This window comes from Leptidea sinapis, chromosome 39 (assembly GCF_905404315.1).
Source record: "Leptidea sinapis chromosome 39, ilLepSina1.1, whole genome shotgun sequence".
NCBI lineage: Eukaryota > Metazoa > Arthropoda > Insecta > Lepidoptera > Pieridae > Leptidea > Leptidea sinapis.
In genome coordinates this window covers 3,465,876-3,491,799 of record NC_066303.1, presented here as the reverse complement: position 1 = coordinate 3,491,799, position 25,924 = coordinate 3,465,876, and the positions used below count along the sequence as shown (strand labels likewise).

The window sequence follows — 25,924 nt, the reverse complement described above, 5'->3', positions numbered from 1 at the left end:
ATCAGACAAACAAACAAGAATAAAGTACCTAATTTTTGTTATGTTTGAAGAACACCAAATTCCTATGTACCATTTTTTTTTTTATACTTTTTGAATAGGATGATGAAATAATGCCTAAATTAATTTTATTATGCACGAAATATGTTGCAAATCCAATTTATTAAATTTGTTTGTTTGTGTACGTAGATAATTATTAATTATATCTGTTTATGTAAGTCTAAAATGTAAAACTTAAAAATTACTTAACTAATACGTTCATTAGACAATTTCTGTTAAATAAAACCTACACCTTCTTACTAACTTAATTTACAAACTCATCAACGTAATTTGTTTTGTTCCAGTCAAAATGGCGAGAATTGATTGAAGACAAACACGCGAAATACAGCATTTGTTACTCATCGCCCATCGGTGTCAGTGATGCGTTCCGAAATCGACGTCTACACATAACAAACCTCCATGCAGTTTCAGAACGCATCTTAGAGATTGAGCGAGATAGACAGCTGAGTTCAAAAATAGAACGTCCGAAATAAAAAATGTCGGGCTCAAAGTTAGTATCGGGTCATACGGCGGGAGAGAATGCCGCGTGGTGGGCGACGCCATGGAAAACTATGGCTGATCTAGCCGAGGCGGTCGACGACTTGATATGTAGTTTCGACTATATGGACACAGCGATGGATAATCTAGTGATGCTTGTTTTCATCTGGATAATTCTATCCATTGTGTTGTTGGGTATCGCACGGTGGGCCTACGCGAAGTACGGAGCGGGCGTGAAGAAAGTAGAAGAGAAAGAGAAAAAAACTAGCGATGAAACGAAAAAGACAGCGAACGAAATAATCTCGAGTGCGGACAGCATATTGGCGACGAGCGCTAAGATAAAGACTGGCTCGTTCAAGCCGACGAAGCCGTCTAGCTTTGTGCCAGCAACGCCGCCGAATAAAAAAAGAATCGGCCGTATGTCACCGGGTCCGGAGCAGTTGTCACTGAGGAAACACCAGAGTGTGATAGTGCCGACTTGCACGGGGCCCGATTCCGCGAGCGTGCAGTGGGTGAACGAGCTATTGACGTGGTTATATAATGATTTGGTGATCGTAAACGAACTCGTGCAGCAATGGATTGTGTCCATGAACGAATTCTCGAAGAAGTCCGTCGAAGAGGTGAGTTTCACAATTCATGCCTTTTATCTATCTTATCTATCCTTACTTTTTATTCTTAAGGATTCATATGGCAAAATATAAATGCAATTCCGATTCATATTGGTGAGCGCGCGACACTGAACCGTTATATGGTAAACTAAAATGTTTTTGTTTGTTTAAAAATTGTTATAATTTGTTTTTTTTTTTCAAAAATAATAATTATCCAAAGGATACACTATCTACTAAAGGAATAAACATAGAGTCACATTCAGTTTTTTTTTCACCATTTAAAAATACTGTAAATTTTAAAATCCTACTACAGGGTTACGGCATAGTATCAAAATTTTTAATAGTTTGTTCTTATTATGTATTTCATGAATCTAAAGTTTTTGTTTTTTTTTTTTTTTTTAAATTACAACTTTCGTTTAATGTCTCTTAGATAATTTATACGGCTAGATAGAGTCTCTTGCTGTTAGTCAACCGATGAATACAGGAATATTAGTTGTGCGTGTTTTGTTCAAAATAGAGGTTATTTCTTCATTTTTTTTCTAACTGTCAATTATTTAATCTAACTATATATTTGTAGTTGCGTTTTATTCCGTCAGTACGACATAAGTTGTTTGAAACGCTGCTTGATTCGTATATGCAATCTTTAGACTGTCTACCGTACGTAGTAAATTAACTTTAACACTAGTGCTATATTTATTTAGGTTCATAGCGAGGTAGGCATTGCCTAATTGCCTATATGATATGCACGCCCTTGATTGAACCCTTTGCCTATCCTAATAATGGACGAAGAAACGAAAAAAAAATATTAATGTCGCAAACGTCAGAAAATTTCTGAAAACTTGTATTTTTAGATGACGTTGTGTGCGCGCATTATTGTTACTGTAACCGATTTTGATTGACAAGTCGCAAACAGTCAGCCACACTTGTCATTCGCTGCTTAGTATTTCAAATATGTTTTGTTCAATTCAAATTCAAAATATTTTTATTTTAAATAGGATGTGACATCACTTATTGAAATTCAAATACTACCACCCATTCTGAAAATAATGCCTTGGACCTGAAAAGAATGTGCGAAACAAACTCAGCGGGCTTTTTTCTATCAAAAAACATGTTTACAAAGTAATATTGTATAATTAAGCTTATTTTTTAATAGCAGCCTGAGGGCAGTCCCTCCATTCTCTATCTGTGGCTCCTTTTTCAACTAGCTATCGCACATATTGACAAAATAAATCTGGTCACGTATTGTCGGACTGTCAGTTCGTCCATACGCTAGTATATTCTAAGTCTATGATCACTAGCATTTGCCTGCCATTTGATCTGCATCTAGAATTGCGTTCACAGAGAGATCCCTATCTGTCCAATTGTTTTGCTTTATTGCAATATATTTAGATGTAACCTTTCCCCTTTCATGACTCTCCAAAGCAATCGAAGATATCAGATGATTACCGACGAATATCATTTGAGAGCCTAAAAAAAATTATCGTAGTTGGGAACACAAATGACAAGCGGGCCCGAGGCCGATTTCCTACCAGATGGACCGACCAAATAAAAGACTCCAAGTCCCCCAGGTTTATTTTATATATAAATATTTTTTTATGGAATAGGAGGACAAACGAGCCTAAGGGTCACCTGGTGTTAAGTGATCACCGCCGCCCACAATCTCTTGCAACACCAGAGGAATCACGGGAGCGTTGCCGGCCTTTAAGGAAGGTGTACGCGCATATAAATAAAGGACGAGACGAGCAGGACGTGCAGCTGTTGGTAATTGATACGCCCTGCCCATTACAATGTTGTGCCGCTCAGGATTCTTGAAAAACCCAAAAATTCTTAGTGGCACTACAATTGCCCTCGTCACCTTAGACGTAAGATATTAAGTCTCATCTGTCCAGTAATTTCACTACCTACAGCGCCATTCAGACCGAAACACAGTAATGCTTGATGTGGTACCCATAATCTAGACGGCATCCTGTGCAAAGGAGCCTCCCACTGGTTTAGCTCCGTTGTCAGGGCCGCGATGGGCAGAAGCCGATGGAAACAAATAGTTCACACCGAGTGTGGATCACTTGTTGATGACCACGGTCCTCAGTCATGACTGACGTCATGGAAACGACTAGAGAGAGAGAGAGAGAAGATTTAGCTACTAACATTTAATTAACTACGTACATTATTTATAGTAGGTAGAAACTCAAGCTTAAAATCCAAACAAAAAAACATTAACCAGATGAACAAAAATATAAATCTTTTATACAAGTATTTAATAAAGCAAATCACTTTCTGTAAACATATTATCCAAATCGTAATTGCCATTCCCAAGACACATGAATATATTTAAATACTTGTACAAGAAATGCTCGGAAAACATAATCAAGTAGAGTGTATATGATGACAGTCTTCAATGACAATTTATCTAAACTTAGAACCGATTTCACCAATGGCACTTTAAACTGAGTTTAATAAAACTCAATTTTACGTAAACAAGTTCAAATGCATTCTTAACCTCCATTAAACACAAAGCGATTTCAGCATTATCTTATGAGCGTGTTGACATAAACTGAAGTTTTATGTCATAACAATGTCATCGACAAGTATGAATAAAACCAAAATTGTTCTATTCTATTCTATTCTTCCTATTATGGCTCCTGTGGAAGGTATACCACAAGTTTGCCAATGCCACGTTAAGGTAGACCACTAAGCTTAGAGTATTCTTTTACTTATTTTAATGGTAGTGATCGGTGCTTAAGATTGAAACAAGTTTTATTTTCTTATACCAAAATAAATGTACAATAACAGAAAAGAAAACTGCTGCAATCAATTTTACAATAGGCTGCAGTAGATAAAGCCTTTTAAAAAAAGTGGTAACTAAAACTCGACTCACGCGTGATAGCTACCTTTTCGATCCTCTACCTCTACTTTGATTACAGGTATTTCTCTCCCTATATTTACAGCTGTCACTCATACCTATTACAAGAAAGGAACAACGTAAAATAAACGTTTTCCTACTTGGATTGGTACGAATGGACCGATTAGATGGCCGGCCAGATCCCCGGACCTTACACCATTAGATTTCTTCTTTTGGAGATACGTGAAAGATATGCTATAAAAAAAACGATACGAGAACGTGGGCGAGTTACAAACAGAATTGTGCCATATCATATCGAGTATTCACCATAAAATGATAAGAAAATCAACAGGCAGCGGACTCATTAAAAGATTGGCGATTTGCGTAAGACAAAAGGGATCACAGTTTGAGCATTTAATTAATTAATTTACAAAAAAATACCCACTTAATTGTCTACTTTCTTTTAAAATACTATGTTACTTAAGAAGAGTTATTAGTTTTTGGCCATTCTTTCGATTGGCATCATAAAAGTAGGGGTGAATTTTTTTTGCATTTAAGTCGGTTCGATTCCCAGACGAGGCAAGTAATTTTTAGAAAATCTTTGAATGCAGAAGTACTAACTTTTAAAAATAACATAAAGTCATCTTTCAGTAAAATAGTCTATCTTTGATATTTAAGGTACTTTCCCTTCATGTCCCATAACTTTGGGACACCCTGTATATAATTCTTCTTTACTTGAATTGACTGTGAACTCGTCCTAAACGGCTGGAGCGACTTGAATGAATTTTTTTGTGTGTGTTCAAGTGAATTCGAGGATGGTTTACATTCACAATTGAACTACCTCCTTAATGGCTGGACCGATTTTGATGATTTTTTTTGTGTCTTCCAGTGAATTTGAGAATGGTTTATACGTAAGATTCTCAATTCAGTCCATAATGTATAATTCTCCTGCCCATGTGTATGTTAGTGAAATCCTACTAACGGGTCGTGATCTCTAGTATATTATAAAGCCTTAAGAGTTTTATTTTTATACGCTTTAGATTAGCTTCATTTGTATGTTTGTATGTATGTTTGTAACTGACTCCTTTAGACGCGATTTGGACCCACTTTAAACGGTCAGATTTCATTACAACTTTGTAGATTTATCGAGGACCGATGAGATACACTAAATTGATAAGATTATTCCATTATTTAATTTGCAAACTAAGATTTTCATAAACTTATATATTTTTTATCTATAGTCGATAAGGCAGGAATTGATGCTAAAGTACTTAATAGTTTTAAAAATACGCTTTTATAGAAAATTTAACTAAAGAATGTAAAACAAATAATAGTTTATATAAAAAGTAAAAAACCACGCTTTATATAAAATTCAACTATGTATATTCAAAATATATTTTATGGTAAAAAAGCGTGGGGTGCTTTTTAAGATATTATTAAAATAATAATTCTTCTACACCCCACGCTTTTTTATAATGAAATATATTTTTTACACTATTTTCAATTTAAATTTATAAACATTTATTTTCTATTTTTAGTTGAATTTTATATATTATTTGAATTAGTTGAATTTTATATATATTTTATATATTGCAGTTAGAAAGATTAGAGAGTACACAAATGTTGCGACCGCTAGATTAGTGTACTTCAGTTATTTTCACAGCATCATGACGTACGGTATTTTACTGTGGGGTCATGCTGCTGACATTGATATAGTGTTTGCACTGCAAAAGAGAGCTGTTCGTGCTATACATCAGCTTGGTTATAGACAGTCTCGCAAAGAAAAATTTAAAGAAATAAATATTATGACTGTTCATTGTCAGTACATTTATGAAAATTTAATATACGTTCACAAAAATCGTCACCTTTTTGCTCTTAATAGTGATTTTCATTATTATAACACTAGAAATAAGGGATTGCTTGTAACTAATTCTAGTAGGCTTCATAAGATACATAATAGCTTTAAGGGTAAATGTATACACTTCTATAATAAAGTCCCAGCCACTGTTCAGGCATTATCTATAAATAAATTTTAATCTTATATATAAAATTCTCGTGTCACAATGTTCGTTCCCGTACTCCTCCGAAACGGCTTGACCGATTCTCATGAACATATTGATTTGTGAGCATATTGAGTAGGTCTGAGAATCGGCCAACATCTATTTCATCCCCCTAAATGTTATGGGTGGTCAACACGACATTTTTTTTTAATTTTTTTGACATTTTTTTTTTAAATTTGTTTCATTATGAGTCAGCATTAAAAATATATACAACTTCAAATTTTCACCCATCTACGATCAACAGTTACTTTTGTATCGCGATTTTAATATCGGCAATACAACGTTTGCTGGGTCAGCTAGTGTTTTATAAAAAAATGGCTCTGTCGTAAATCCTATTACCTACTCCACTGCTGAATATCTAAATGATCGGACAGCCTGGGACTAAATTGTGATTATTTTATAGCGATAGAAATGACTGTACAATATTGTATATTTTTATTGAAAAGAGCGCAAAAAAAGAATGCTGGGAGAGTTTCTTGCGCTGCTTCTTCTCTATCAGAGCGCCATTTGTTTCCGAAGCGGTAGTAGTATCTAGTAGTTCATAGAAATGACATCAAAAAGAATTCTAAAGGAATCAATTTTGAGAAAATAAATGCCTTTTTTATAAAGCGTGTTCTTTTAGTTTTTTTAAACTATATTTTTTTATAGTCAAGAGTGCGTGCTTCAGGCGCAAGCCGTACCTAGTGTAACGTAGAGTCTCCTACGTCTCTCGTCGTAAAATTCTCGCCGCAAATTGCACAAGTTGAGAATTAAAAAAAAATGTTTCCCATCACATCATACAGTATTTTTGCTTGTGACGAGTTGGTTCAAAAAAAAATAAAAAAAAATTGCGTGCGTACACATTACTATCACCAAGCTACCATATTTATGTTCTCCTGATGTAGTAATACGTCGTGCACATGACGTCACAATGTATTAAGGTATACTCACGTCATACGTAAAACAAACTCTTCTTCAATTATGTTCGCCTGGTACCAAAACACTGTATAATGCTCCTTTCTCATTTTTTCCCATGTTAATCTTATAAATTTATGTGTCTCGCTATTTCGTTTCACCGACTTTCAAATCACAACGATGCTAAATTAGTTTTCACTTCAAAAACTATCTTATAATACAAAACGCAAATTTAACATTCGTTTATTTCATTTTATTGTTTGCTTATACACCTTTGCATTCCTATGAATAAGACCAAGTTATGTTATGTTAACTATGTTTGCCTTAAATTGGATCTACATTACTATAGTGATAATTTAAATTATTTCTATCCTTAATTTTTGTATTTATGATGTAAATCTGTTGGTAAACAATTACATAAAAAATGATGTGGTGTCGTGGGACACCAGGTAGGAACGAAGTTCCTTCGGCTAATGTAGAATCGACACAAATTGCAAAAAAAATCGTTCTAATATTGCTATAATCGTTAGCATATATAATAATATTGATAATATATACATTACTCGCTTGTGTATGCGACTGTCGCGCCTGCGCACGTCTCATTTAACGGTTTTATTCCACGCACTTTTCCACGCACTTTTTTCCACTGATTTTTTCTTACGGTTTTACTATCACATTTTTTTCAGTTCGGTCGCGCAGCAAATCCCTATCCCCTCCAAGCCTGCCGTAAGGAACTTCGTTCCAATAAATTAATTAAATATTTTCGCTGTGGTTGACCTATGCACTCTACAGCACAGGAAGCGTTAGACGTTTAACGCAACCTTGTTGGAAGTCGCTTTAGAAGTTAAACTTTAATAATAAAATTTGCGTTACTCAGAATCAAAATACGCGCATCAGAATAAGAACACAATATAAGTAATAGAACAGGGGCGTAACTCAGTGGTCTCTTTGCAATTTATACCTACGGCTAGGCGGCGTACGGCGTGGCACTCAATAGCGTTGTCTTTCCAAGACTGCTTAGCGGCCGTGGAAGTCGTGTGTATGTGTGCGTGCGTCGATTCGGGCGCTCTAGTAAGTGAAAGTACTGTTCTATTACTGTATTGTGAAATGGAATTATTTAATTGCTTTGGAATATGCTTTGTCCCGATCTTAAATATTATAATGTGTCCTGTATCCAGCTTATATAAAAGCATGCAACAACTTAACACTAATTTGAATATTCATTAAAACGATAAAAAAAATCCACCTCGATGAAAATCTGTCTTTTATTCCCTGGTACGAAAAACTGCCCGATTCTTCGGCAAGAGAACTTTTGTCCCTCGTACCAGGGACTAAAAGCGAGCTTTTCATCCAGGTGGGAAAAAAATCGTATACGTACCACGTGAGATAAGTAGGTCATTGCCACCCGCGATTGTCACCCTCATATTCAGTTCGGGCGTCAATATTCCCCTTGTGAGAATGACCTAATTTTCTCCCTAGGTGCGTAATATACTATTTAAGAAGCCATCTAAAGAGTCTTGGTATAAACATTTTATTTGATAGTATTTTCAAGTCGTCACTCTCCAATTTGTTATATAATTTTATACACATGTAATGGCTATTTTTAAGAAATTGTGTTGTTTTAGGACAATTTTTCAAAGCCAGTCTATGTGGCTGTCTTGTTGCTCTAGCATTCACCTAGTCGAGGTGAATAGATATCTGTGGTTACGCATAAATTTGCAAGCCTGGAATATGAATAATAATATAATATGTACCTATGCACGCAAGGAGTTATACTTATTTATTTACAAGTAGGTACAATAATAGATAAAACTATCATCTAATAAAAAGTACAGCATATTTTTATGATCCTGAGATCCAATTAAAATTGTACACATCATTCACCAAATACAGTAAAAAATACAGTATTATTTGGCGTAACAAAGCAAAAATCCTTAAAATTATTTATTCCTTCTGCTATTCTACGTTTGTAGAAACAACAATATTGTAAAAAACTTGCCAAGATGGCTTTGACACTAAATTATTAATTAACGAATATGGCTGTATGGGCTTGAACCCTTTGCCTGTCCTACTAGTAATAATGGACGAAAAAACCAAAAAAAAAAATAACGAATGTTGCAAACGTCAGAATATTTTAAGAACCAACTTCACCCTATTACTTATGTGTTACAGTGATGCGCGCGCATCTTAAAATTTCACTCTCATCATTTTTTCATAACGCGTCTAAAAAAGTATAACTTAAATAATATACGAGCATAATAAACAAAGAATAATTCACCAAAGGCAAAAACTTGCCACAATCAAACAGCTCTTCGGAAAACTCCCCGTGATAAATGCGGTCGGAAATACACAATGAAGCGACGTCTCTACACAACGCCAAGTTATCTAGCGGTTCACAGAGCACTGCGTCCCCAACAATTCGAGCAGTTCTGCGTTGCACTCTGTCAAATGGTTACTGTTTATACCACTTTGCTCGAATAGTTGAGTCGAGTTCGAAGTATGTTTGGCACCAGAAAATACTTTTAAGTAAGTTTTTGCCTTTGGCCAATTATTTTATAAATCACAAAATGTAATCAAATTTAATACATTACACCAGAATTGTTACAAATTTGTTTACACAAGACAAGATCTGACCCGACAATACCCCGCGCCCGCTCCTTCTATAAATTATCACATGTAGGTAATGAAATAATGTCATGGACTGAATTACTTGTAGGCATTTCTAGGTAAAAAAATAGGATCTAAATAAGTAATCACCAACATTTTATATACTAAATCTTCTCCGAAACACGCTGCATCTAATGGTATAAGAGTTATTCTGATCGGTTCAGTAGTTTTCGCAGTATAACCGAAGGAAAATATCGGCCATACATTTATTAGTACAATATAGATTCTTGGGATAGACTCTGACGTCACTGAAACACCGCGCAAAATGGCGCGTTTGAATAGCCGAAATATCTTGCCGGGAAAGAATATTTATTTTTCAATTGAATAAGAATGTTTTTATCTATAATTTGATGTGTTTGATAATTTTTAGGATGTAAAAATCTCAAGGTGACGAGCGCAATTGTAGTGCCGCTCGGGTTTTTAAATAATCTTGAGCGGCACTGCATTGTAATGGGCAGGGTGTATCAGTAACCATCAGCTGAACGTTTTGCTCGTCTCGTCCTTTATTTTCATAAAAAAAAACGACGACGAGTCTGAAATCACGTGATTAGGAGCGCAGGTCGCGAGTGTAGATCTCAAACCACCAATGATCCGGCCGCGCGTTCGCACAGCGTGAAGAGCGGTCAAGACATGTGTTCCTTGCAGATGTCTTGATTGCACAAAGCAATGCAGATTCATTTGCCAGATGTTCTTAAGTACATTATAATATAAGTACCTCACTGTTTTATTGTGATACACATGAAACTCACTGGTTCCCAGCTATTGAAATACATTGCTGTAAAAACTGTATAGACCTAGGAACAAGATTTACGATCCTTGCGTCACTCGAACCGAACGCGCTCGGTTCTGTCCGAGCGCTCTTACCAATTGCGGGTACAAAATTAAATTGTTGTAATTAAATATTTTCAAAATTCTTGCGTGGAAAACAGTTTAAATGCTTACAATCCTCGTTATTCACTACTAATCTGAATAAATGAACCTACACAAAAAAGTACAAGCTATAAGAATAACGTTTCTGAGAGAAGTACCTAAAAAATGTGTCACGCCATGCCAAAAAACTTTTTAACTTCAAAGAAAAGTGGTAGTTCAAAAAGGCTCGGCAGTAACTTTGATTTGATTTGAAAAAAAAAACTATAACCAACAGCAAGCATTAGCAACCTACAAATAAGACTTAAGGATATGTGTGACAGGATTAAGTAGTGTTCATAGCTCCAAATGCTATACTTTCACCACAAAACTTGTCTAAAAACAACATGTTTGCGTGTTTTCTGCTTACTCTTCGCCTTAACTCTAAAACATTTTAAATAATAGGTGTTTGGGCTTGGGTTTTAAAACCCGAAATAAGGCGAATGCTATCAGACAGTGCAAAATATACAATTATAATTATGTATTGGAATTACTATCTCAATATGAATATCGAAAAAAAAAATTAATAAATAATTTTTTTATAGAAATTAAGATAACATTCCCACCATCTGGATGTGTGGCGGTCCTCCACAGTGCGGTTTTCAAGGAGCTTTCTTCCACGTTCTACAAAGCTGTGGAATGAGCTTCCGCGGGCGGTGTTTCCAGGACGATACGTCATGGGTACCTTCAAAAAAAGCGCTTACACCTTCCTTAAAGGCCGGCCACGCTCCTGTGATTCCCCTGGTATTGCGAGAATTAGAGAATGTGAGCGGCGGTGATCACTTAACACCAGGTGACCCCTGAGCTTGTTTGTCCTCCTTTTTCCATTAAAAAAAAAGTGAAAACCAAACTAAAAATTAGAAAATAATTTTCAATTTCCATTAACTACAAATAGTGTGATTGTCTTTATATTATATTGTAAAACCTATTAAATTAACATCAGTCCTTGAGCAGTGTGTAAAGGAGTGGTTCTAAATCGGGCTATTTTGTACGTTTATTACTTAGATATATCAACAGATTACATTAAAAAAACAATCTTTTTGCTTAGATAATTTATAAGTCTAGACTTATAAATTATCTAAGTCTCTCTAGAGTAATCTCAATAGAGCCTCTTGCTGAGATGAATACAGGCCAGGTTTATTACTTTAGTGTGAGTGACAAGCTACGTTACAGTTTCGGGTTATATGTCACTTTTTTACCGTCAACCTCAATATTTTTCGACGTTTTCACAGCTGTCACAGTCTGTCTAGAGGTATTATTGATCTAAGTTCGTTTGATATTTATCCTGCTCGTCGTTTTCATATCCAACTAGCTGACCCGGCAGACTTCGTACTGTCTCAATGCCTCAATAAAAGACCTAAATTTTTGTATAAAATATACTTAAAACAATCAATGAACTTCCTTGTGCGGTGTTTTCGGGACGATACAAAAAAAGCGCGTACACCTTCCTTAAAGGCCGGCAACGCTCCTGTGATTCCTCTGGTATTGCAAGAGAGTGTGGGCGGCGGTGATCACTTAGCAACAGGTGACCCGTACGCTCGTTTGTCCTCCTATTCCATAAAAAAAAGGAATCTTTTTTTAGTGTTATTTATTACCCGTGTTTTAAGGAATTTTATTTTTTACCTCCTAAGAAAGTTAGAAACATATAAAAATTCTAATTAGTTATTCATTTTAAACTACATATTATTTTTATTTGATTTCTGAACGACGCACGGGGGACACATTAAAGGAAAAACAAAATTGTTGTTTTTATTTAATTCTGATCATTTTCCTATTTATTCACCCTTTAAACCTTCCCTGGACTTCCACAAATAATTCAAGACCAAAATTAGCCAAATCGGTCCAGCCGTTCTCGAGTTTTAGCGAGACTAACGAACAGCAATTCATTTTTATAACTTACTAGCTGACCCGACAGACGTTGTTCTGTATATAATAAATAAAATAATGTCTTTTTATGAATTTGTCAATAATATATCATAACATCAAAAATTACTTCGTAAAATATGCACCCTGATGTCGTAATGAAATTGTTTCACAGCAGAACTGTCAAACCGTGCGTCAATAAATTCTCTCATAGAAATTATGTATGGACAAATCAAAGGAAAAACAAATTTGTTGTTTTTATTTAATTGAGCAGCATTTTCCTATTTATTCATCTTTTAAAACTTCTCTGGACTGCCACAAATAATTCAAGACCAAAATTAGCCAAATCGGTCCAGCCGTTCTCGAGTTTTAGCGAGTCTAACGAACAGCAATTCATTTTTATATATATAGATTATTGAATTGTTGACAGTGATAACTGACATACACATTAAGGAAGCTTTCGCACTACGTCCGATCCGAATCCGATCCGTACCCGTGAAAAACGGTCCGGTATAGTCGTAGAACTATTTGTAACGGTTCACGGAAAGAAATCGGATGACGGAAGCCGGTGACCTTGAGCGATATGAGTTCACGGCTGCCGGCCCGCCATCTATGTAACAAAGCCAATATTTTCAAAATTCATGTACCAAAAAAATGCGTCACGCCATGCCAAAAAACTTGAAAATGTGGTAGTTCAAAAAGGCTCGGCAGTGTTAACTATAACCAACAGCAAGCATTAGCAACCTACAAATAAGACTTAAGGATATGTGTAACAGGATTAAGTAGTGTTCATAGTTCGAAATGCTATACTTTCACCACAAAACTTGTCTAAAAACACCATGTTTGCGTGTTTTTTGCTTACTCTTCGCCTCAACCTTCATAGAAATAATTCACTACCACTTACCTTCGACGTGTTTTCACGGATACGGATCGGATTCGGGTCGGACGTAGTGCGAGAGCGCTCTGACGCATTAAATCATTGTAATGTCGCTTTGATTTATTTATATATTTAAAAAAAAAATAACACAAACTAGGTGTGTTTTAGTAAACGGGTCATTTATATTCGATGTGAAGCAGATCTTTCTAGTGCCTGGCGTACAAGGTCGTGGCCCATAGCACAATACAAGTAATAAAATAGTGGCGTAACTCGCAGTCTCCTTGAAATTTATACTTACATCTGGGCGGAGCGCTAGTTTCGCTTAATACAAAAATTATTTTAAAATAAGAAAATATAAGTAAGTAATTATAAGAAAAAATCTAATTCAACTCGAACAGCGAGCAGTCTCGGCATCGTACGATGCGGCAGTCAATAGTTTTGTCTTCCCAAGATTCCTTAGCGGCCGTGTAAATCATGTGTATGTGTGCGTGCGTTGATTCGGGCGCTTTAACATGAAGTTAAAGTATTACTCTATTACTGTATTGTGCCCATAGTATTCTAGAACAAATCTTTTCAAATTAATCCTACGTTTCGTCCGAAAAGATTCCGTTACATACAAACAGACATACATGCCAAGCTAATAAAAGTGAAGCAGACTGGTTAAATTATTGTTTTGTCACCAGTACTTAATAGGTGTGCAAAGTTTAAATGCAATCCGACATTTAAAAGAGGGTGAAAGAAGGTTCAAATATTCTGTTACACATTACATAGAATATAGAAAGGTAGGTACAGTAACGTAAGTTAATATAACTCTTGTGAATTTTGTATTAATTATTGATTATTAACATGCTCTTGATAAAGTTTTACATAGGCACATTAAATAAATTTACTAGAAACTGTCATTACCATTATGTTAACACGAGGAACAAACATAAACTTTATATACCTAGGTACTACTCGGCTAACGGCCGTTTTCAATAACCTATCTATCCTTAGTTTAACTTACTAGAGGTGGACAAAATCTATCCTTTTATGCTAACTTACATTTCAATAACCTATCGACGGATAGCATTGTACTATAACTAGAAATATTTATCTATCAATAGTTATTGGACATAACTATAGATAGATAAGATCTTGTCATTAAACGGTGATAGCAATGTATCCGTAACTAGTAACAGCCGTTCCCAAAATCCAGTCTATCTCTTACTCGTGATAAAAATCGTAACTATCGTTGACTTTTCTGTCCCAATAAACTTATCGACGGTAACTCACCTTATCCGTACACGCTACAGACGTACAGACATGTCAATAGGACGACGCGACGTATAGCTTACCAGCGATAGAAGTTTGTATGGAAATTGCAATTCAATCCAATATAAGGCGATAAGAATGACTTATCGGGTATATTGGGACAGCTTCAGATTATTGACAGCTAATTACTGACAGTAGAAGGTAGTAATTTATCTCTATCTGTAGATAGTATATTGCGAACGGCTGCTAGTCTTTTGTGGGGCGTTGTATATACTTTTACAACAAGATCCCAGATAATGTTTAAAATAAATGTGTTACGAATTTCAAAAGAATTGTTAATAAAAGTTGGTGTGGTCAAAGTTTACTACAACATAAATGACTTTCTTAATGACAGATTGGGAATGAAGCGACCGCCCTCGCTATTAAATAATAAATTTTATTTCACGATATGACATTGTAACCATATATTTATATTAAAAAAAGAAGCCCGCTTCTTCAAACACATAATAGATTTTGACTTTCAATAAGTGATATCTGAATTTGAATTTCACTCCTGTCTTATCTTAAGGACATTTGCAGCAAAAATCGAAATGGGCGATATAGAATTTTGAAATGGCTTCAAATTCAAGAATAGCCTTATTCATAATTTCATTTTTATTTCAATAGAACCAATTTTGAACCCTACGCAGACAAGTTTCAATCAATTAAAATTCAAATTCAAATATTTTTATTCAAAATAGGATGTGACATCACTTATTGAAAGTCAAAAACTACCACCCATTCCAAAATGAATGCCTCAGACCTGAGAGGAATGGGCGCAACAAACTCAGCGGGTTTTTTTTTATCGAAAAAATATGTTTACAAAGTAACATTGTACAATTAGACTTATTATTTAATAGCCTGAGAGCGGTCACTCCATTCCCAATCTGTGGTATCAATAAGAAAGTCATTTATGTTATAGTAACCTTTACCACACAAACATTTTTTAACAATTCTTTTGAATAACGTAATACTTTTGTTTTGAACATTTTCTGGGATCTTGTTGTAAAAGCGTATACATTGCCCCACAAAAGACTTACTAACTCGACCCAACCGAGTAGGAGGCATAACAAGTTTATGTTTGTTCCTCGTGTTAACATTATGAATATCACAGTTTCTAGAAAATTCTTCAATGTGCTTATGAACATAAATAATAATAATAATAATAAGCCATTTATTCCATAACCCATAATATACAAACAAATGTTAGTAATTTAAAGTTATTAAAATCTAGTGTTAATTTTATTTAAAGTGACCAGTTTAATTATTTATTCTATATAATTTTGGTTATGGACCCCATTTTGGGTCTCCCCCAACTTTTTCCATTTTTCCCTATCCATGGCCTGATCGATCCAGTTTCTCCCCACCGACTGCACCATGTCATCTGCCCATCTCTGCTTTGGTCTACCAGTGCATCTTTTACCTGGTGGTCCTTTCCATTTGGTGGTCTCTATTGTCCACCTTCTGTCTGTGAAGCGTGCAATGTGGCCAGCCCATCGCCATCTCAATGTTAGCGCGTGTCTTATAAACATACAGAATCAAAAATATTACTTGAAAATATCGCAATGCAATCAGATAACATACGATAGTATATCTCTTCTCTGAAGCCAATCACTAAACATTGGACGATTCTATCTATCAATATGAATCTCCTAGTAACAGTCGGTGATATTTTGGCACTCATTCAAATGAGACTCGCAATTGTTTTGTTATCTAATTAGTTATTCACCGTCACCTTATTGAGTGATACCCTTGATCGCTTGCAGGTGGTAAGTGAAAGTAAACCTTCATTACTTATCAAGATTACATATTAATCATACTAACGAATAGACAAACGGAGGTACAGCAACAATTTATAAGTATTTCGATTTTCGATTTTCAATTACGCGGGCAAAATCTTAGGTGCCGGTGTGTATATAATAATATTGATGTGAAAAAATACCTGTGTAAAATACGTGACCTCACAAAAAGAGGATTACTCGCGAAGTGAATTGTGACACGCAGAATCCGCAGCCCGTAACGGCAAAAAAAAGAATCATTTGTCAATCTTGTTCTATTTTTAAATCGGCATCACGAATCACGATGACGTCATGCATGACGTAACGTTTCAATACTCAATTTATAAGCAGTGCCGGATTTTTGTTTATCGGGTTTATGATATTTTAGAACGCGGGCCGTATTTAAATATCGAACGGCCAAGTTGTAGCTGGCTGATTGGTACATAACTGTTAGTGATGCGAGCGCTTAAATGTCTCCCATTGTCGTATCCCCTCGATTCCAGATCACTCCTCTAACTAGCACAGCCTGAACGAAATATCAGTCACTTGGATGAAAAGGCTAAACTGGCCTCTAAAAAGCTTGGTGTACTCAGTAAGGCCATACAGTACTTCACTATAAGCCACCGCCTGCAACTATATAAGGCACAAAGTCGGTCTCACATAGAGTATTGTTCTCACCTCTGGGCGGATGCTCCTCTGAACCAACTTCTTACATTTCATCGCATACAATCGGCTTGATTCTTTCCACAACCGCGTGTTTTGTAAGAAATTTCTGCCTCGTCCAGCCACTTTGTATAGAAATCAAGAAAAGAGGATACTCCCAACCTGAAATCCGGCGACGAATCTCTTGACGCCATGTTGCGGATGTCCATGGACGGTTGCTTCTTGTCCGTTTTCTTTTACAATTCTTTTACTATTGTAAAAGAAAGACTTTTTGAATTTGTATTTATATGAGCTATAATCCCAGAAGTGAGGGGTATCACTTTAAAAAAAAAAACTACATATTTCTTCTTTTAACACTTATGGTAATATCTCGTAACCACTATCTATAAAAAGAGCCCACAGATAATATTATTATCGGGGGAAATAGGTCGATTGGTGGGAATTTTAAAAATAGAACGCGAGTTTTGATCAGGATCTTACCTGATTCTATTTTTGAAGGGAAATCTTTAGGCGGGCACTTTATTTAGTGGGCATCGAATGAGAGGTAGTTTTTCAAGATCAGCTTCGTAACGCTCCCGTAGCTCGGGTAACTGATAAACTGTGTATGTGTGTGTACCACAGTACACAGATAAGAAGTGAAATTTCATAAGGACTTAATATAATTTAAACAATATGTTATGTTTTTAAAGTGATAACCCTCACTTCTAAGATTAATACACAAATAAAATTTTATGAACGATGCGGGATTCGAACCCACGACTGAATTTCCGTAAAATTTTAAATTTCCTAATATGCAAATATTGGGGTTGAGCAGGTTATCAATTGTAAAGTAGATCCTGTAGATGAAGCCACAACCTGAGAGTTGAACAAAGCAAACAAAATTTTATAACGAGGCGGTACTCGAACGGTTAGCTCAGTTGGTCAGAGCACCGGCACGGAACGCCAGGGGTCAAATTCAAATTCAAATAAATTCAAATATTTTTATTCAAAATAGGATGTGAAATCACTTATTGAAAGTCAAAAAAAACTACCACCTATTCCAAAGTGAATGCCTCAGGCCTGAGAAGAATGGGCGCAACAAACTCAGCGGGCTTTTTTTTTTTCATCAAAAATATGTTTTACAATAAAAGTAACATTTACAAAGTAACATTGTACAATTAAACTTATTATTTAATAGCCTGAGGGCGGTCGCTCCATTCCCAATCTGTGGTATCATTAAGAAAGTCATTTATGTTATAGTAACCTTTACCACACAAACGTTTTTTAACAATTCTTTTGAATAACGTAACACCTTTGTTTTGAACATTTTCTGGGATCTTGTTGTAAAAGCATATACATCGCCCCACAAAAGACTTACTAACTCGACTAAGCCGAGTAGTAGGCATCATCAGTTTATGTCTGTTCCTGGTGTTAACATTATGGTTATGACAGTTTCTGGCAAATTCACTTATGTGCCTATGAACATACATTATCAAGAATATATTGAGAAGCAACAGTCAAGATGTTAATTTCTTTGAATTTTGCTCTCAATGATTCTCTAGGACCTAGGTTATAAATAGCGCGAATAGCCCTCTTCTGCAGCACAAATATTGTATTAATATCAGCAGCGTTGCCCCATAGCAATCTACCATAGGACATAATACTATGGAAATAACTAAAGTATACTAGTCGCGCCGTATCTATGTCAGTTAATTGTCTAATTTTTTTAACCGCGTATGCTGCAGAACTAAGTCTGTTCGCCAATCCTTCAATATGGGGGCCCCATTGGAATTTGGAATTTTAGAGTTATGCCAAGAAATATAGCAGATTCCACCGGTTCTATCACCTCTCCGTTTAACAAACTATTTGCATTTACATTTTTGACATTTGGTACGGTAAATTTAATGAATTTAGTTTTCTTGCTATTTAACAATAGGTTATTAGCGCTAAACCAGTACACGATGTCAGATAAAATATCGTTCACTTCGTCATACATAGCTTGGTTTCTTTTCACTTTGAAAATCAGTGAAGTGTCGTCCGCAAACAATACTACCTTATGTTTTTTCTCTATAAGATTAGGAAGATCATTTATATAGATAAGGAAGAGGAATGGTCCAAGAATAGACCCTTGTGGTACCCCCATACTGAGAGGAGTCCTAGGAGATCTCCTGCCATTCACGTCGACCCTCTGAATTCTATTGTTTAGATATGAAGTCAGAAGATCGAGCGAAGTTCCTTTTATGCCATAGTGGTATAGCTTCCTGACCAGCGTTGAATGTTGAACACAATCAAAAGCCTTAGATAAATCACAGAAGATGCCAAGTGCATTCTGCGATTCCTCCCAGGCATCAAAAATATTCTTGATCAGCTCAACACCTGCATCCGTTGTTGAACGTCCCCTAGTAAAGCCAAATTGTTTCAAATGAAGTAACTTATGAGAGTTAAAGTAAGTAAGCATTTGGCTTAAAATTATTTTTCAAAAATTCTACTTAGGGTCGGCAAAACCGACACAGGACGATAGTTGTTCGGGTCAGAAGAGCATCCCGAATTAAATATTGGTGTAATTTTACTGTGTTTCAGAAGGTCAGGAAACACGCCACGATTAATACAATTATTGAATACTATTGCAAGATATGGTGCTATGACATCAATTATTGAACTTATTATTTTAACAGAAATGCCCCATATATCAGCAGTTTTTTTCATGTCTAGAGATTTAAAAGTTTTAATTATTTCTCCAGGGCTAACAAAACTAAAATTGGAACTTTGTTGACATTTTCCAGAAGAAGTGACTCAGCAACACTGGTGGAGGAGACAAGAGTGTTTGTGATAGAAACTGGAATCTCAGAAAAAAAATTCTCAAAAGCAGTAGCAATTTCCTGCTGAGATTGAATTATTGTATTGTTTATTGATAGATTATATTCAATGTTGCGGTCTTTCAATCTTTCAGATTCCTAGTTAATAACATTCCAAGTCATCTTTATTTTATTTGGTGCATTTTTAATTATTTGTCTGATATGCATAGACTTTGCAATAGAACAAACACTTTTAAATAATTTAGAGTATTTTTTAACATACTCAAGAAAAGATGTATCATGATTATACAATGATCTGTCACTATACAGTTCATATAGCCTTTGTCTGCTCCTATGAATGCCAGCTGTTGCCCAATCATTAAATGACAGGAGACCACCCGATTTGACTGTCTTAGAAGTAAATATAGAAGCAAACTCTGTTATAACTATTTTAAATAACATATCATACATTTCATTTGGATTAATATTATTTTTGAATAAATCAAAATTTGAGAGTTTAACTGACACATTGCCTCTATATTTCTCCATTCGCCTATTATTCACAGGAACAAACGTAAACTTTTTAATTTTAGTACATTTATTGACCTCAATATTAAAAGAGGCTAACTGACCAAAGTGGTCTGAACTCAGTTTGTTAATTATTGCCTGAGAAATGGGTTTATAATTGGTAAATATGTTATCAATACAGCTTTTGGAGGTGCCAGTTACTCTAGTAGGCTCTAAGAAAATATTGGTTAAATCATATGATTTGAATAAAGATCTGAATCTAATACTGGTTGAGGATTTTTCTAATAAATTAATATTAAAATCACCACATATCATGATATACTTCTTCGACTCAGATAATTTTAATAAAACCTCCTCCAATACACTTTCAAATAATTCATATACTGCATCTGGGGGTCTGTATATACTAACAACAATAGCGCACTCGAGCTCTGCACAGGCTATTTCAATTGTACGTTCAACAGAGAGGCCCACAATATCTTCTCGTTCTTTGAATTTAAATAATTTACTTACAAGAATAAGAGAGCCGCCACGTGTAGCTTTTTCTCTGCTAAACGCACTTGTCCGGTCACCGACCGGTTTGCACGGTCGTGGGTTCGAATCCCGCATCGTTCCTAAAATTTTGTTTTTCAAATTTTATTTGTTACTATAATTTTTCTACTATTTACAAATTCAATTAAATTGGGTTGATAAGGCGTATGATAAAAATATCCGTATTAAATTAAAGCTATTTTGTTAATATAGACATGCATACAAATTAGTTTATTTTATTTTGTTACTTTCAAACTAATATATTTTTCTTTCCGACACTAAGTTGGATAAAAATAATCAAGATGGCGCGTAACCAGTGGGCTGCTTTGCACAGGATGCCGGTTAGGTTATGGGTACCACAACGGCGCTCATTTCTGCCGTGAAGCAGTAATGTGTAAACATTACTGTGTTTCGGTCTGAAGGGCGCCGTAGCTAGTGAAATTACTGGGCATATGAGACTTAACATCTTATGTCTAAAGGTGACGAGCGCAATTGTAGTGCCGCTCAGAACTTTTGAGTTTTTCAAGAATCCTGAGCGGCTTGTAATGGGTAGGGCGTAATTTCCATCAGCTGAACGTCCTGCTTGTCTCGTCCCTTATTTTCATAAAAAAAAAAACAAAAGTCGTGACGACATTGCTATAGAATTTCTCTAATCCTACTAATATTATAAATGTGAAAGTTTGTATGTCTGGATGTATGTTTGAACTTCTTTAACGCAAAATCTACTGAATAGATTTTGATGAAACTTTACAATAATATAGCTTACACACCAGAATAACAAATAGGCTATAATTTATAAAACTATAGTGTGAATTATACAAAATATAAAAGAAGTGTGATTGTTACTAATGAATACAACTAGCGCCATCTCTTATCAACTAGCAAGCACAAGATCAATACAATTTATTAACTAGTAATATATTAATATTAAAACAACGTTTGCCGGGTCAGCTAGTACGTCAACAAAGAAGTTAACTTCAATAACGCGGGCCACAACATGAGAGTTGAACAAGAAATACTTACCAAGATTTATGATATGTTTGTAATATTTGCAAAATTTTATAAATTTTCCGATTTTTGTACCCGATAAAAAAAGGGATAAACAATGGTGATGGTGGCCCTTTATTTTTCAATTCAACACTAAGGCTGAGAGCTATAAAGATTACTTAGACTTTGCTTGTGTAAAACTTTGCTGAGTGTGAGCTTAGCATAATCGTTTATTTCGTTATAGTCGTTTGTCAGCTGACATTATGTAGAGCTTAAGCTAAGACATTTATTTTCTCAAAATTGATGCCTTTAAAATTCTTTTTCATGTCATTTCTAATATACTAGATACTACTACTGCTTCGGAAACAAATGGCGCTGTGAGAGAGATGAAGCGGCGCAAGAAACTCTCCCAGCATTATTTTTTTGCGCTCTTTTTAATCTAATATATAAAATTCTCATGTCGCGGTGTTTGTAGTTAAACTCCTTCGAAACGGCTTGACCGATTCTCATGAAATTTTGAGTGCATATTGGGTAGGTCTGAGAATCGGACAACATCTATTTTTCATCCCCCTAAATGTTAAGGACGGTCCACGGCAATTTTTTTTTTAAATTTTTTTTCACATTTTTTTTAATTTGTTTGATTATGATTAAAAAATACATACAACGGTTACTTTTGTATCGCGATTTTAATATCGGCAAAACAACGTTTGCTGGGTCTGCTTATAACAATATACAATATTGTACTGAAAACTATACAATATTGATAAATATATACAATATTAATAAAGTCAAGTTCACGTTTTATCACACTCATCTGAGTTTTATGTGAGTAAAGTCTGAGCAAAGTCTAAGTACGCTCTATAGATAGTCCTTAGTGTTGATTTGAAAAATAAATGGCCACCATCCATTGTTTATTTCATATTTTAATAAAATAATATAAATAAAATAAGCCTTTATTGCTGTTCACAAATATTATAAATGATACTTAACTAAATAAAAACTTAAATCTAAATGATATGTTACTAGCTGACCCAGCAAACGTTGCATTGCCGATATTAAAATCGCGATACAAAAGTAACTGTTGATCGGAGATGGGTGAAAATTTGAAGTTGTATGTATTTTATTATGCTGACTCATAAACAAACAAATTAAAAAAAATGTAAAAAAATTAAAAAAAAATCGTGTGGACCACCCTTAACATTTAGGGGGATGAAAAATAGATGTTGTCCGATTCTCAGACCTACCCAATATGCACTCAAAATGTAATGAGAATCGGTCAAGCCGTTTCGGAGGAGTTCAATGTTTAACACCATGACACGAGTATTTTATAAATTAGATGTTAAACAGCTTGTCTTTCGACTAAGGCCTCCTCTAAAGATTTCCACGTCTCTCTGTCTTTCGCTATTTGGATCTATTTAGGCACAGCTACTCATTTTACTTTATCTTCCCAGCGTTTAGTTTGTCGCCCTTTTCTTCTACTACCATCCCTTAAACTCAGCAGTTTTTTCCTATTTTATTCGAGTTCAATAACCCGATAAATTTATAAAATTTTTGCAAAAATTACAAATTTATCATAAATCTCGGTAAGTATGTCTTGTTCAACTCTCAGGTTGTGGCTCGCCTTATTTTAGTTAATAATAAGTTATGTTTTTAAAGTGATAACCCTCACTTTTAGGATTAATACACAAATAAAATTTGAAAAACAAAATTTTATGAACGATGCGGGATTCGAACCCACGACCTCCGATGTTCCGTGCCGGTGTTCTTACCAACTGAGCTAACCGTTCGAGTACCGCCTTGTTATAAAATTCTGTTTGCTTTGTTCAACTCTCTATTTTAGTAACCCGAACTACAAGAGCGTTACGTAGATGAGCTTGAAAAATATTAAAGGCTATTGTTACAAATTCTACAATTAAGAAAATTTCATTTAAAACTATAACTAAGTACTCAAAAAAATGATTTTGTGTACATGTTTTTTTTTGTACTAGTGTATGTGAAACACACATTCTCTGTTTTATCGTTGCTAAATCAGCGAAGTTTATTTTGGTGCGGCCACACTGAAATAACCTCAATGCCGACTCGAAGTAAACATTATGTGAGATACATAATATTATTATTATATTGTTAGTCTCATTAAAATTTGAATTGGTCGAGTGCTAAAGTTCGCACTTGGTTGCCGCTAAATACTTACAAAGTTGTCTCGACATTTAATCTAAATAAAAAAAAATAACCGGCTTCAAAGAGGCGAGAGGCGAGAGCGGCTCGCGGCGGAAAGACACCTATTCCAAAAATAACAATAATAAATTGATATATCATTTTGGATAGTATGTCCGTAAAATCCATTCTTGTGAGCGTTGACATCCCGAACGCAAGCCAAATTTCAAGTCAATCGGACTTCACAGATCTCGTGATGAGTCCGTCATTGTATATATTATCATATGTAATGAAATATCATTGATTGAATTATTTGTATTGCGAATATATCTAAGGTATTTCTTAGTTAAAATAAATAGTAGTAAAAAAAACTAAAAAACACGCTTTTAATGAAAACCGAGCTAGCAAATTTAAAATTTATTTTGAAATTTAAAATTAAGATCAATTCCTGCCTTACAGACGATTTATGAAAATTATATAAATTAACAAAAATATAGTATGAACGAAATCTGGCCAAACATACATACAGGTGAAGCTAATAAAAAGCGTGTAAAAATATAGGTTCCGGTTAAGTAATCGCCAACAACCATTTATGCTAAAATCTTATACCAGTGGGGGGCTTATTATGGGTACCACAACGGCGCTTTTTTCTGCCGTGAAGCAGTAATGTGTAAGCATTACTGTTTTTCGGTCTGAAGGGTGCCGTCGCTACTGAAGTTACTGGGAAAATAAGACTTAACATCTTATAATCTCAAGGTCAAATCCTGAGCGGCACTGCATTGTTATGGGCAGAGCGTATCAATAACAATCAGCTGAACGTCCTTATCTTCTCTCTCTCCTTTATCTTATGGTATAAGTATTATTCCGATCCGTTCAGTCGTCTTCGCAGTATAACCAATGATTAAAACGACTCTCTATTTAATAGTATAGATAGATATCGGTAATTGTTAATACATCCGTATAAATATTACTAGCAGCCAGACATAACAATAATCAATGAACCTCATCCATTGACCATTGATAATGAATATAATGAAGAAATATTAATCATTGAGAGTGGCCGTGTGTACTATGTCTGTATTGATTTTATACGCTGGCCAACTGCCAAGTTGCGATGAACACGCTGCTTCTAGCTTTGTATAAAATGTAAATGTATAGCTGGATGTGTTGCTAAGCGTAAAATATAAGAACGACCCGAAAATGCCACCAAAATTCCACCTTCGCACGACACGCCACAAGTTAGGATATCATCCCCACCATTTGGATGTGTGGCGGTCGTCCACAGTGCGGTTTTCAATTAGCTTTCTTCCTCTAACTACGAAGCTGTGGAATGCGCTTCCTTGTGCGGTGTTTCCGGGACGATACGACAGGGTACTTCCTTAAAGGCCAGCAACGCTCTTGTGATTCCTCTGGTGTTGCAAGAGAATGTGGGCGGCGCTGATCACTTAACACCAGGTAACCCGTACGCTCGTTTGTCCTCCTTTTCCATAAAAAAAAAATGCGGCACGTTGAGAAGACTCTTTGGGAAGTCCAATTCTTCAAGCAGTCAGCTCGTATGATACGTCAGCTCACTGCAAAATATATAATACGATTCATGAAATAGAATCAATCTTAGCAGTGAGCTATAGTTAACAGTGGCTATCACAATAGATGACATTGGTTGCAGTAAAATACGCATTATTAGCACAGAACTGTGCTAAATCCTTTTTACAAACTATAACCATAGAGCGGCAAAATCTTTTCTTGAATGAATATTCGCTCAAGATCAAAAAGGGTTTTTATGAAGAGAAATATTGGAATATTGAATGTTAAAACTGTTTAATTTTTTTTTACACAGTATATTATCTATGTCAATAAATCATACGTTTTAGCACAGAGTAGGAATTAAGTTACGTTTATAGGATCAGAATCAGAGGATAGAGTGTTATTTTTTTTGGAAGACTTCCTAATACAGGATTTACAGTTCAT

The 25,924-nt window shown here is 35.1% G+C and overlaps 1 protein-coding gene across 5 annotated transcripts in view; it reads left to right on the top strand.

The window, feature by feature from the left end:
• LOC126976161 (uncharacterized) overlaps nucleotides 1-25,924 on the top strand; it is a 116,717-nt gene that overhangs the window by 40,776 nt on the left and 50,017 nt on the right. For all 5 annotated transcript variants that reach the window (XR_007731849.1, XM_050824384.1, XM_050824383.1 and 2 more), the window contains exon 2: nucleotides 342-1,154. Coding sequence is in view for 4 of the 5 variants with exons in the window: in XM_050824384.1 (XP_050680341.1) it covers nucleotides 534-1,154 (621 nt within the window). In the remaining variant the exon portion in view is untranslated. The remainder of the gene's footprint in view (nucleotides 1-341; nucleotides 1,155-25,924) is intronic.